Here is a 13,707-nt window from a genome sequence, read left to right on the forward strand (position 1 = left end):
TATTATGAGTTTCTAGAGAAACATGCTGTGGCCACCCATTACGACTTGTTCTTCAAAGTTGTTATTTTCTTTCAAAGATTCAAACTTTCTTATACTTGTTCTTCATCTTCCCTCTACATTGCCTTTGACCTTAAACTTCTTCCTCCCCAACACGCTTTTTCTTATTCTTCCTCAACAATCTCACACCTCTTTCATATATACCCTTTTCTCTGTTTTCAACTACCCTTCTCAAAGTGTTCAGGTTAAACTGCTACATATATTTTATATAATATATACATAGTTGTTGCACAACCACAACGTTAGTTAGTTAGTTCCTTAAATTTTCCAACGCTGCAGCTTTTGTTGTTTCTCCAAGCCTTCACATGTTTTCATTGCAACAGACTCATGAATCATGGGTTCCAAGAGACCACATGTGATCATGACACCGTCGACAGCAGCTCCTGATAACTACCAACTAGACCCTTTCTCTGTTAATATTCCTGAACAACCAACATCAAATTCAAGTTTTGGCAACGTCTTCAACCCGTTTGAGAACTCTCTTGTTAGCTCGTCATCACGCAGAAGTTCCATGTCCAATCGCTCTTCTGGGAGCAAGAGCAACAACTCCATCCATGAAGTGAGTTTGAGCGGCTCGGCATCTAAATCCATTCCCGTTAGGTATGGCTCAAAGGGTGCAGATTCTGAAGGACTAAGCGTGTCTCAGAGGGAACTCAGAGATGAGGATGCGAGGTTAGTGTACATAAACGACCCTTTGAAAACGAATGAGACCTTTTTGTTTGCTGGAAACTCTATCCGCACGAGCAAATACTCCCTCCTCAGTTTCATTCCCAGGAACCTTTTTGAACAGTTCCACAGAATTGCTTACGTGTACTTTCTCATAATTGCCATTCTCAATCAGCTTCCTCAGCTAGCAGTTTTTGGAAGAGCTGTTTCGATCTTGCCACTGTCCTTTGTGCTGTTTGTCACAGCTGTGAAGGATGCGTATGAGGATTGGAGAAGGCACAGGAGTGATAAAGTTGAGAACAATAGGTTGGCATCGGTTTTGGTTGATGGAAACTTTTTGGAGAAGAGTTGGAGGGATATTAGAGTTGGTGAGGTGATAAAGATCAAGGCAAATGAACCCATCCCCTGTGATATTGTGTTGCTCTCAACCAGTGATCCAACTGGGGTTGCATACGTGCAGACTATTAATCTAGATGGGGAGTCAAATTTGAAGACAAGGTATGCAAAGCAAGAGACGCATGGTAAGGAGGGGTTTGGTGGGGTGATCAAGTGTGAGAAACCCAATAGGAACATATATGGATTTCTGGCTAACATGGAAGTTGATGGCAAGAAGTTATCACTTGGATCCTCCAACATTGTGCTTCGTGGATGTGAGCTCAAGAATACTAGTTGGGCCATTGGTGTTGCTGCATATTGTGGGAGTGAGACCAAGGCTATGTTGAACAGCTCAGGAGCTCCTTCTAAGAGGAGCAGATTGGAGACACGAATGAATTTTGAGATCATTTGGCTCTCTGTCTTCCTCGTGGCATTGTGTACAATCACCTCAGTTTGTGCTGCTGTGTGGTTGAAGCGGCACAAGGATGAGTTGAATCTGTTGCCATATTATAGGAAACTAGACTTTTCAGAAGAGGGGGAAGTGGAAAGCTACGAGTACTATGGATGGGGGTTGGAAGTTCTCTTCACATTCCTCATGTCAGTTATAGTGTTCCAGGTCATGATTCCCATTTCCTTGTACATTTCCATGGAGCTTGTGAGGGTTGGTCAGGCCTTCTTCATGATCCGAGACAACAGAATGTATGATGAGGAAACAAAGTCAAGGTTTCAGTGCAGAGCTTTGAACATTAATGAAGATTTGGGGCAGATTAAGTATGTTTTCTCGGATAAAACTGGCACACTAACTCAGAACAAGATGGAGTTTCAATGTGCAAGCATCTGGGGGGTTGATTACAGTTCTACAGAGAACGGCATGGAGGGTGATCAAGTTGAACATTCTGTGGAAGGTGAGATTTATTTTACTCATTTATTATAGTACACACCTTTTTATGCTTATTGGTGAAATAGTAATACAAAATGAATTTTTTTGTTATTATGTGCTCAGTGGATGGAAAGGTCTTCAGACCAAAGATGAAGGTGAAAGTTAATCCAGAACTTTTGCAGCTAGCAAGAAGTGGATTTCTCAATTTGGAGGGAAAACGGATTCATGATTTCTTTCTAGCACTGGCAACCTGCAACACTATTGTGCCTATTGTTGTTGACTCGCCTGACCCTGATGTCAAACTGATAGATTACCAAGGAGAATCACCAGATGAACAAGCATTAGCTTATGCTGCTGCAGCCTACGGTTTTATGCTAATAGAACGAACGTCGGGCCATATAGTCATCGATATTCATGGAAAAAGACAAAAGTAAGTTGAAATTTTCTTTTACTAGTTTTTCTCTCTCTTTCTCCACAAATGTTACTGACAAACTTCATATTTTTTACAATGGAAATGATGAACCAATTTGCAGTTCATAGTCCTATTCTAGTGTTGTTTAAGCAGATAGGAAATCATGTCTAGATATCTTTGTTGTTGGATTTTCATGTCTGTTTTAGTTGTTAAGAAGTCTTAATTGGAGAATATGCTGTATGCAGTTTATGTTTTCTTTGTTCCCTGGCAGTGCAGTATTTATGTTATGATACAGGAAAACACATAAAATTTTTACTTATCTTCTTTTTTTGGTGACTTTAAGTTTACCTCTCTTGATGGTTAGGTAATAAACATGAGATGAAACTCTCTTCAATGGTTATTACCCTTTTTCTTTTTCTAATGAATCTTCCTAATATGAGCATTGCAGGTTCAATGTCTTGGGTTTGCATGAGTTTGACAGTGACAGGAAGAGGATGTCAGTCATATTGGGGTACCCTGACAATTCTGTGAAAGTGTTTGTCAAAGGAGCAGACACATCCATGCTTAATGTGATAGACAAGTCATTTAGCATGCACTTAGTAAGAGCCACGGAAGCACATCTTCACTCTTATTCTTCCATTGGTCTGAGGACACTTGTTATTGGAATGAGAGACTTGAATACTTCAGAATTTGAGCAATGGCATGCATCCTTCGAGGCTGCAAGCACTGCTGTTTTTGGCAGGGCTGCTATGCTCCGCAAGGTTTCTAGCATTGTAGAGAACAGTCTCAGTATATTAGGAGCATCTGCCATTGAAGATAAACTGCAACAAGGTGTGCCTGAATCCATTGAGTCTCTAAGGATTGCAGGGATTAAAGTGTGGGTTCTGACTGGGGACAAACAAGAAACTGCCATATCCATTGGCTACTCCTCAAAGCTCCTTACAAGCAAAATGAATCAGATTATAATCAACAGCAACAACAGAGCAGCATGCAGAAAAAGTTTGCAAGATGCCCTTGTCATGTCTAAAAAGCTCATGTCCACATCTAGCGTTGCCAACAATTCTGGAGGAGGTTCAGAGGCAAATCCAATAGCCTTGATCATTGATGGTACCAGTCTTGTGCATATTCTTGACAGTGAACTTGAAGAAGAGGTTAGTTTAGTCCTATTCAATCTTGGATGATGTTTACAATCTACTTTACTTCTTGTTGATTTTGGCTACTTCTGTTTATTCAGCTATTTCAACTTGCAAGTAGATGTTCTGTTGTTCTATGTTGCCGAGTTGCTCCACTGCAAAAGGCTGGCATTGTTGCCCTTGTGAAGAATAGGACATCAGACATGACTCTAGCCATTGGAGACGGTAATAGATTTGTTAAAACTTGTCATTCACCATTTTAAAGTTTGGACAACGTTTGAAAATTTAGTAGTATTTTATCAGTTTGATTTATGTTGAGTTGTGTTATTGATTCATTATGCTTGTGTTACATTACAGGTGCCAATGATGTCTCAATGATCCAAATGGCTGATGTTGGAGTTGGCATCAGTGGACAAGAGGGTCGGCAAGCAGTAATGGCATCTGATTTTGCAATGGGGCAGTTTAGGTTTTTGGTTCCTCTCTTACTGATACATGGACACTGGAATTACCAACGACTTGGTTACATGATTCTATACAATTTTTACAGAAACGCTGTCCTTGTTCTAGTCTTATTTTGGTAAGTTATTTAATCCAATAATCTGTATAAATGTGTCTGTAACTGGTTTGGTTATACTCGTACAACTTCACATTATCCCACCAATTTCACCTTCAAAAGTTTCTGTTATTGGGTGACAGTGCTTTGAAACCTGTTTTTCATTCAAACATAAACCAACACTGTGATTGAAAAAGAAAGAAGAACAAGGCCTTTATATTGACTTTTCACTTGTTCAATTTTCTGCTAAAAAGTATGATAACAATTGTATTTTTGTCTTTTTTGCTGGTAGAAGTATTCCTCCAGATCTTAACATGTTGGTAAATTTGTTATGTGTATGTGTTTTTAGGTATGTGCTCTACACTGCTTTCACTTTGACAACTGCCATAAATGAATGGAGCACGACGTTGTACTCAATAATCTACAGCTCATTACCAACTATAGTTGTTGCTATTCTAGACAAGGATCTCGGTAAAAGGACACTCCTAAAGTACCCTCAACTTTATGGGGCAGGTCAGAGACATGAGGCCTACAACAAGAAACTGTTTGCCTTGACAATGTTAGATACTTTGTGGCAAAGCATGGTCATTTTCTGGGCACCCCTCTTTGCATATTGGAGCAGCACAGTCGATGTGTCAAGCATTGGAGACCTATGGACTTTTGGGGTTGTTATTTTGGTGAATTTGCACCTGGCCATGGACGTTGTAAGGTGGTATTGGGTGACCCATGTTGCCATTTGGGGTTCTATTGTTGCAACTTTCATTAGTGTCATGATCATTGAGGCTTTTCCCAATCTTCCTGGCTACTGGTATGCATTATCTTTTGCTTTCTTTCTTAATTTTATACCATAAATCTAATCTTCTAGCATTAAGACAATGAATTTACAGACACTTTTTCATTTCTATCCAATGTAGGACTTAGACTCACTTATGTAAAGACTAACCTTTGTATCTCCTTGACTATGCAGGGCCTTCTTTAATGCTGCAGGAACTGGATTGTTCTGGTTATTGTTGCTTGGAATCATAATAGCAGCATTGCTTCCACGTTTGGTTGTAAAATATGTTTATGAATATTATTTTCCCAATGATATTCAGATTTGTAGAGAAGCTGAGAAGATTGAGTATGAGAGAGTTGTTGAAAGTGCAGCAATAGAGATGCTTCCTATCTCAAACATTCCACCAAGATAAGAGAAGTGATATTCTGTTGTTTTCTTTTTTGTAAAGTTGCATATTCTTTAGTCTACTTTAAAGTTTTTCTATCTGTTGCCGGATTTCATTGGTTGCTATCCGAAGGATAGAGGTTTTGTTATTCAGAGGTTTGTTGAATCTTCATTCTTTTGTATCATAAAATGTAGCATGTTGTAAATTAGCATTGATTAAAGCACAAAAGCAAATAGTTTACTTGTTACTTATTGTTATTCTTATTTATTATTATTATTTACATGAAAGGGTTGAATTCCTTATCTCCTTGATGATGTTGAATTTATACTGTTTAAATTTAGTAATTTATTTTCTCTGAAGAATCACAAAGAGTAAACAGAGTATTGATAGAGAATTAAACTTTGGATCATGCAGTGCATTGTTTGTTAAATGTAATATTGGTAGGGAGATCTAAGATTGGATTGTTAAAGGGGTGTAACTTTGTTATTTTATCTTAAAGTGTGCTATTCCATAGCTAAATTTAGGACTACAAAGAGGTGTGTTTTGGAGTTGGGTTATTAGACTGGTGGCATTGCTCAATTTCATAGACTTGGTCCTTACCAACATCAGTCAGACTAAAAAAAGTTCACAGAAAAAAAACTCAATAAAAAAGAAAAAAGATTGATGGTTATTGCTCACAAAATTTGCATGAATCGGGTTAATTCATGAAACAATTTTAAAGTAAAAAATATTAATTGGTTCAATCTTTTAAAAATGAGAATGAAAAAAATTCTTTAAAGTATCTTTATACACATGAAAAAAAAATACTAATTGATATACAAATTCATACTTCAAGTATATTCCAATTAATTGAATTATCATTTGATTAGTTATGGATAATTTTTAAAAAATTCAAAATCAAGATAAGTTTGAGTTGGTTTAAGTTAGATAATGTTAGACTACACTAAATTTGGATAAAACAATATCAAATAGAGTCAAACTGAGAGATTAAGATGAGCAGGATCAGGTTGAGTCTAGCTATGTCAAGTTAAGTTGGGCTAAGACCATATCAAGTTAGTTTAGCAAGGCCTGGATTGGGCCAAATTAGGTTGGACTTAGATGAGCTCAATCCAAGTCAAGCTGAGATGTATCTAACTTAGATCATGTTGAGACGAGCCTAACTTAGGTTAGACTAAGACAAACATGGCTTAGGTTGGACAAAGACTAGCCTACATTTGGTTGGATTGAGACTTGATCAACCCAAGTTGAGCTAAGACAGGTCAGACCACATCAAACCAAGTTAGAGTGAGTCCATAAATGAGTTTGGCCTAGGTAAGGTCAAGTCGGGTTGGGGTTCAATAAGGCTGAGTCAAGTTGGACTCAAATTAGATTAAGAAAGGTCGAGTCCATGTTTGGCCAAGTTAGGTTTGGTTCATGTTGGGTAAGGCCTAGTTAGGTTAATTAAAGTTAAATTTATGCCAAGAGGAGTTGGCTTAGGGATATATCAAGATGAGTCAGGCTATACCTAGGTTAGGTTGGCTTGGTGGATCAAACCCAAGTTAGACTAGTTCAAGTTAGGCTTAGGCAAGATAGGTTAGAACGGACTTAGGTCAGGTTGGCTTGGTGGGTTAAACCCAAGTTAGACTAGTTCAAGTTAGGAAGTTACGCGAGATTAGGTTAGAACGGACTTAGGTCAGGTTAGGAAGTTACGCAAGATTAGGTTAGACCTAAATCTATTGGGTTAAGTATGACCTAGCTCAAGCTGAGACTGAGTCAGGTCGAGCCCATATCAGTTTAGGTTGGGCTAGGAAGAACTCATGTCAAGTTGGGTTGAGCCTAGCCTAGGTTAGGATAACTCAGACCAGATTGAACTTAGGTTAAAGTTAGTCAAGTTTGGTAAGCTTAAGTTTAGCCAAACTAAATCAGTCTGAGTTGGCTCTAATGTAGGTTAGGCTAAGTTAGGTTAGGCCCAAGTTAGGTTGGGTCTAAGTTAGGAAAGGTTAGGTTAAGTTAGGCCTAAGTCATGAAAGATAGGTTGTTGAGACCAAATTAGGATGGATCTAGCTACGCTTAGGTAGGTTGGGTTAGACTCCAACCTTATAATTAGACTTATTAATTTGTCCCAACCTAGAGGGTTTGATCCTTACCTACATGGATTAGAGTTAAAAACACCACAAGGATAAAATGCCCACAAAAAAAAAAAAAACTCCAAGGGGTCAAAATAACAACAAAATCCCCATAGGCTGGGTTTATATGAGTTGGTCTCAAGTCAAACCAAGGTTAATAGAGTCCTATTATGTTGATTCAAGCTTACATTATAGTCGAGTTAAGCCACAAAAGGTCAAGTTGAATTGAACCCACATAGGGTTGAGTCTAGTTGGGTGTAGGTCGAGGTGAGTAAAATGTATCTCATACTAAGTCAAGTAGGACTCACTCGAGTCCAATCAAGTCAATGACCAACTAAACCTATGGAACCAATAATTAAGAACAACGATGTGTATTCAAGTGGAGTGCAGAAGCATTAACTAAGGCTTATAAAGATGTAAAGTAACATTGGGCTAAGATGGATTCAACACAAATAAGTGTTCATCTAAGAAGCAACAAGCAAAATGCATGAAACACATAATAAATAGATGTGGAGTGTCTGGTGTTAGGATATCCACCCCAATCAACATCAATATAATAAATAAGTTTCTCAATAAAGGTTGAATATAGGTGCAAACCATACTATAAGGTATCCTAACGTAGAATGCATTTCTATCCTAGCATGTGCTTAGTGCAAGGGACATGCTCTGATACCGTGTTAAGAAGTAAACTTTAAGTTTAACTCAACCCCATAAAACTATCTTATAAGGTGAGATTTTCATTTGCACCCACTTATATACTTTGAATTGGTCTTATCTTTAGTCTATGTGGGATCTCCAACAAACCTCCCTCACATCAAGATACATACATTTTGAACGTAGGATTAGACATTAATGGGTAGTCTAATAGCAACCTGGTAACTAATAGAACAATTGATCTGACAAAGAACAAATTTTGCTATGAACGAATCTAACACGTGACTTTGATACCAATTATTGAAAACTAATAACGTAATGAGAGGAAATTGATTAGCTTAATTATAGGAGAATAATCCCTAACCTAATTGCAAGAAATTAATTGGGTTATTTACAAGCACTAGTGCAACGAAGAGCTTTAACACCAATTGTTTTCACCATTATATTTCGATTCTACAATTGAAGCATATCTAGACAAAGTAAAGAAGAAGGAGAGTTTGAGCTTTGGTTCCTAACCAAAGCGTATACCTCTCGAATAAACTTCAATTGGTAAGATAACTAAAGCATAAAATGATTAAAAATAAAATAAAAAATTAAAACAATAAGTTTTGGTCAAACAAGCAAGAACAAGATTGAGAGAGACCAAGACACACCACTCAAACACAAACCAACAACAAAGACAACATCAATGTTGTGATGTCCCAAACATAACAAATCAAGACCAACACAAATCTACAATGTTGTGACGCTCCAATGCGAAAAAATAACAATGACCACCAAAATGCAACAATAACACCAAAACGAAAAGAAAAACAACATTTAGAGAAAGAAAAGAAAAACAAGAAAAAAAAAAGATAAACAAGAAACAAGAAGAATGATAATGAAGACAAAGTTGAATCCCAATAAAAGCTATAATGGAGGAAACAGCTAAATTGCAACAACAAAGGAAGAGAATATGCACTAACGGTATGCAATAATGACCTTTCACAAATTTATCCTATGTAAATGGATATAAACATTTATAAAAATACCAAGTCCATATACTCATGCAACTAGAGTATAAGCTTCGACTTAATCTATAGCCGAAGTCTATAGTTTCACATATAGTATAAAATCTTTCAAAAGTACAGTAACATTAAATTTATAAAATTATTTAGACAATTATAAATTTTGAATTATACAAATAATTTCAAAAGGGTCATTGTATTTCGAAAGATTTTTTTTTTTAAATTGAAACTTATTAAACGAAGTTAAATCATATTTTTGTACTAGGATGAAAAATTCCCATTCTATCACTTTAGTATTTTTTTAGGTTAAAATATATTTAAGCTTAAATAACGTCAATCTCCTTTCTGCTTAAACACATATAAACATTCAAATACAAATTCATTTCCTTCAAAATTTACATTATAAAATTTTCAAATTATTAATTAATTGTTAATGTTAATCACAAACTCTTCCTATAGTCGATGTGACTAATTTTTTATGTTAAATAATTTGTTACTGAAAACGACTTAAATGCGACTTTATTAAAATGAATGTGTTTCTCATTTTCTGTTCAAAACGAGAAGAATGCACCACTAGTCAAATCAATGCAATAAATTCCAGCAAAACGCCACCAAAGTTTGAAAAAAAATTAAACTAGAATTGGTTCAATGGAATATCAAATATCATAAACTAAAGTTTGAATCCGAGAAATGTGAGTCTTTAATGTTTAAATAAGTAATATGAAACACACGAGAAACAAAAAAACAAATCACAAAATCAATCGTTATTATTGAATTTTCTTCTAACATGTAATATTAGCCAACGAATCATAGTTGTACAACAATGTTTGAAGAACAAGTGAACATGTTCTGTCATTTGACCCAGCAATATTGTATGTGATCAACTGGGAATTTTCTCTAGATAACCCTTTTGTTTCATCAACGTCACTGACAAATAATTTACTATATCACTCCGTTGCCGTCGATTGACCGCCATGGATGGAAACTTTCCATTGACCAACACATCTCTAGTCAACTCACCTTTCACACATATTTCATCGTTTGTGCTTGTTGCATGCACACACAAAAAATGGCAACTCATCCATTCATTCTTTCTATCACCATTTTCAAGCTAGTAATAATCTTCTTCTCTCAATCTTCCACAGCATCAGACACCATCACTCAATCTCAGCCACTTCATGATGATGGAAGTACCTTAGTTTCCAATGGTGGAACCTTTGAGTTAGGGTTCTTCAGTCCCGGTAGTTCCACAAACCGCTACATAGGAATATGGTACAGAATCATCCCAGTCAAAACCATTGTCTGGGTTGTCAACCGTGACAGTCCAATCAAAGGCAACAACAACAGCGACAACATGTTAATCATCACAAATGAAGGCAACATGGTGCTTCTTGACAACAACAATGAAACTGTCTGGTCAACAAACATCACATCACTCACAACTCAACCTCTGTTGAATCCCATGGTGCAGCTCTTAGACACTGCAAACTTGGTAGTTAAAGAAGGGAATAGCAGTAACAACAGCAACAATGAGAAAGAAGAAAGGTTTTTGTGGCAAAGCTTTGACTACCCTTGTGATACTCTCTTGCCAGGAATGAAGCTTGGATGGGACCTTAAAAGGGGTATTGATAGGAAGTTAAGGGCATGGAAGAGCTGGGATGATCCATCTTCAGGGAACTTAAGTTGGGGTATGGTCCTTAGTAGTTACCCTGAATTGGTTTTGAAGAAAGGTTCAGTTGAGTATCAAAGAAGTGGACCTTGGAATGGAGCAGGGTTCAGTGGCCAACCTGTGTTGAGAATCACTCCAATTGTTGACACAAAATTTGTGAATGATTCAAATGAGATTTACTACTCATACTCTCTCAGGAACAAGTTTGTGATCTCAATAACTTACTTGAACCAAACCCTTCTTCATCGCCATCGCATAACATGGATTCCTGAAAACAAAACTTGGAGGGTTTATGAGTCTGTTCCTAGAGATGATTGTGATCCTTAGAACACATGTGGTCCAAATGGAAATTGCAAGGTTAACGAGACACCAATTTGCCAGTGTTTGGAAGGCTTTGAACCAAAATCTCCCCAGAATTGGAACTCCCTTGACTGGTCACAAGGATGTGTGCGTAGTCAACCTTGGAGTTGTGGGGTGAAAAATCAAGATGGTTTTCGAAGATTTGCTTCGATGAAAGTTCCTGATACGAGAAGTTCTTCGACTTACGGAAACATGTCACTTGAAGATTGTAGGATCGAATGCTTGAAAAATTGTTCTTGCATGGCTTATTCAAACTTGGACATAAGGGAAGGTGGCAGCGGTTGTGCCATTTGGTTTGGTGATCTTATTGATTTGAAATTGGTTCAAGCAAGCCGACAAGACATATACATTCGAAGGGTAACTATGTTGCATGTTTTCTTGTTCGAAATATTAGAATTGTTGTGTCTGCTTCTTCATCATACACATGAAATTTGAAAAATGCAGGTTCAGATGAAGATACAAGAAAAAGGGTTTTAGTAATCACGATTCCAATTGTGTCGATCACTATTTTGCTACTTGTTGTCTTCTTATGTATTTACATAAGAAAAAGAAAGCATAAAGGTAAGTTTCTTGCATGTTTCCTTAGTCAAAGCTTTGGATTTTTATTTTTAAAGATTTTGTACGGATTTGTTTTTGATATCATTCTAAAAAAGCCTTTTATCAATGGAGGTATCTTATGTATATATAAATTTATGTCCATCTCTTATTTTTTTTATATAGAACTTTATTTTATTCAACAGTATCAACCAAAGATGATGAAAAAAACCAAGATGTTGAGCTTCCTTTGTTTGATCTCGCTTTAATATATGTTGCCACCAATGGTTTCTCAGAAGATAACAAGCTTGGAGAAGGTGGTTTTGGACCAGTATATAAGGTATGAAATGCTGGTTATTAAGACAAACCCTAATTCATTTATTAATCAACAAATTATATACTAACTATAAAAATTTAGGGTACACTCCCTAATGGAAGAGATATTGCCATCAAAAGACTCTCAACGAGCTCATCTCATGGAATTAAAGAATTCAAGAATGAAGTTATATTGTGTGAAAAACTTCAACATCGAAATCTTGTTAAGGTTCTTGGTTGTTGTATTCAAGAAGAAGAGAAAATGTTAATATATGAATACATGCCCAACAAAAGCTTAGATTCATTTATTTTCGGTTGGTATCGCTATAAATTTTGTTAATTATTTGATTTATTTTGTATTTCATTTTGAAAAGAAAATACTGATCAACAAAAATGAATATCTTCAACAGATTCAACTCAAAGTAAACTTTTAGATTGGTCGAAACGCTTCAACATCATATCTGCAATTGCTCATGGACTTCTTTACCTACATCAAGATTCTAGACTAAGGATCATACATAGAGATCTGAAAGCAAGTAATATTTTGCTTGATGATGATATGAATCCAAAAATTTTAGATTTTGGCTTAGCACGACTTTGTGGTGATGATCAAATTGAAGGGAAACCAAAAATTTTAGATTTTCTAACTAACATAGTAAGTATATTTGTTAGAAAATTTTATATTTGATATTTTTGAATATGCTTCTAATGTATTTTCATTTTCCATAAGGAAAATGTATCTTTAACAATTTTTTTTGACAATCTTTTTACAATCGCTTATGTAACAATTTATGATTGGTCCGTTTTAAATATACGAACCAATAAAATAGTAACACATGATCTATTATCAAAAAGTTGTTAAAATATCATAGTCCTTTTCATTCCATAAACTTTACAATTTAAAGACAAACATCTGATCTTTTATTTTCAAGTCATAATGTTTCCAATTATTACAACAATATAATGACCATAAATAAGAAAAAACATAACATACTAATTGACTCTCTTACTCTCCTAATGCAATAATCACGGTTACTCATAATAATTATCTTATAACATCTAAATTTAACTTTATTTCTAGAATACTTTACTACCTATATTTACAAAAATTTAATATCAAATTAATTTTTATGATATTTTTTTCAGTGGTTATATGGCACCAGAATATGCCATTGATGGTTTATTCTCCATAAAATCAGATGTATTCACCTTTGGCATACTATTGTTGGAGATTGTGAGTGGAAAGAAAAATACAGGAGTTACATATACAAGTGATACTAGTAATCTCATTGGACATGTAAGTAACAAAATCAGGTATATATTATACACATAAAATTTAATGAAATGTATATAACAATTGGTTTTAAATTGTGACAGGCTTGGAAATTGTGGAAAGATAATGAAGCAACGAAATTGGTTGATATGTATTTAGAAGACTCATACGTTGTATCAGAAGCCTTACGTTGCATTCAAGTTGGTCTTTTATGTGTACAACATCATCCGAATGACAGACCAAACATGGCATCAGTGGTTGTTATGTTGACCAATGAAACTATTTTAGCTCAGCCAAAGGAGCCTGGTTTCTTGATTGAAAGAGTGGTTCCTAATGAAGTTGAATCTTCTACTGAAAAACAAACATCTTTTTCAGTTAACGAGGTGTCTATTTCACTAGTGGATGCTAGATAATGTTTTTATTTCTTACAACTACATATCAATCTAATACCAATCTATGTTTCACTCTTATTCTAATGATTTTATAAGTCTTACATTAAGGATAACAGAATGCTTGTGATAGCTAAGTCATTAGACTTTCATGTAATAGACTAA

The 13,707-nt window shown here is 35.6% G+C and overlaps 1 protein-coding gene and 1 pseudogene across 1 annotated transcript; both read left to right on the top strand.

Annotated features, from left to right (window-relative positions):
* LOC106760704 (phospholipid-transporting ATPase 1) lies at positions 1 to 5,519 on the top strand. Its single transcript, XM_014644109.2, has 7 exons — positions 1 to 2,003; positions 2,102 to 2,408; positions 2,839 to 3,541; positions 3,625 to 3,748; positions 3,881 to 4,100; positions 4,426 to 4,884; positions 5,044 to 5,519. Exons 1-7 carry the CDS (start codon positions 392 to 394, stop codon positions 5,261 to 5,263), a joined length of 3,645 nt encoding a protein of 1,214 aa, XP_014499595.1. The 5' UTR covers positions 1 to 391; the 3' UTR covers positions 5,264 to 5,519.
* Positions 5,520 to 9,956: 4,437 nt separating this feature from the next.
* On the top strand, positions 9,957 to 13,566 carry LOC106760634 (annotated as a pseudogene).
* The last annotated feature ends 141 nt before the right edge of the window (positions 13,567 to 13,707 follow it).

Source organism: Vigna radiata, chromosome 5, assembly GCF_000741045.1.
Source record: "Vigna radiata var. radiata cultivar VC1973A chromosome 5, Vradiata_ver6, whole genome shotgun sequence".
Taxonomy (NCBI): Eukaryota; Viridiplantae; Streptophyta; class Magnoliopsida; order Fabales; family Fabaceae; genus Vigna; species Vigna radiata.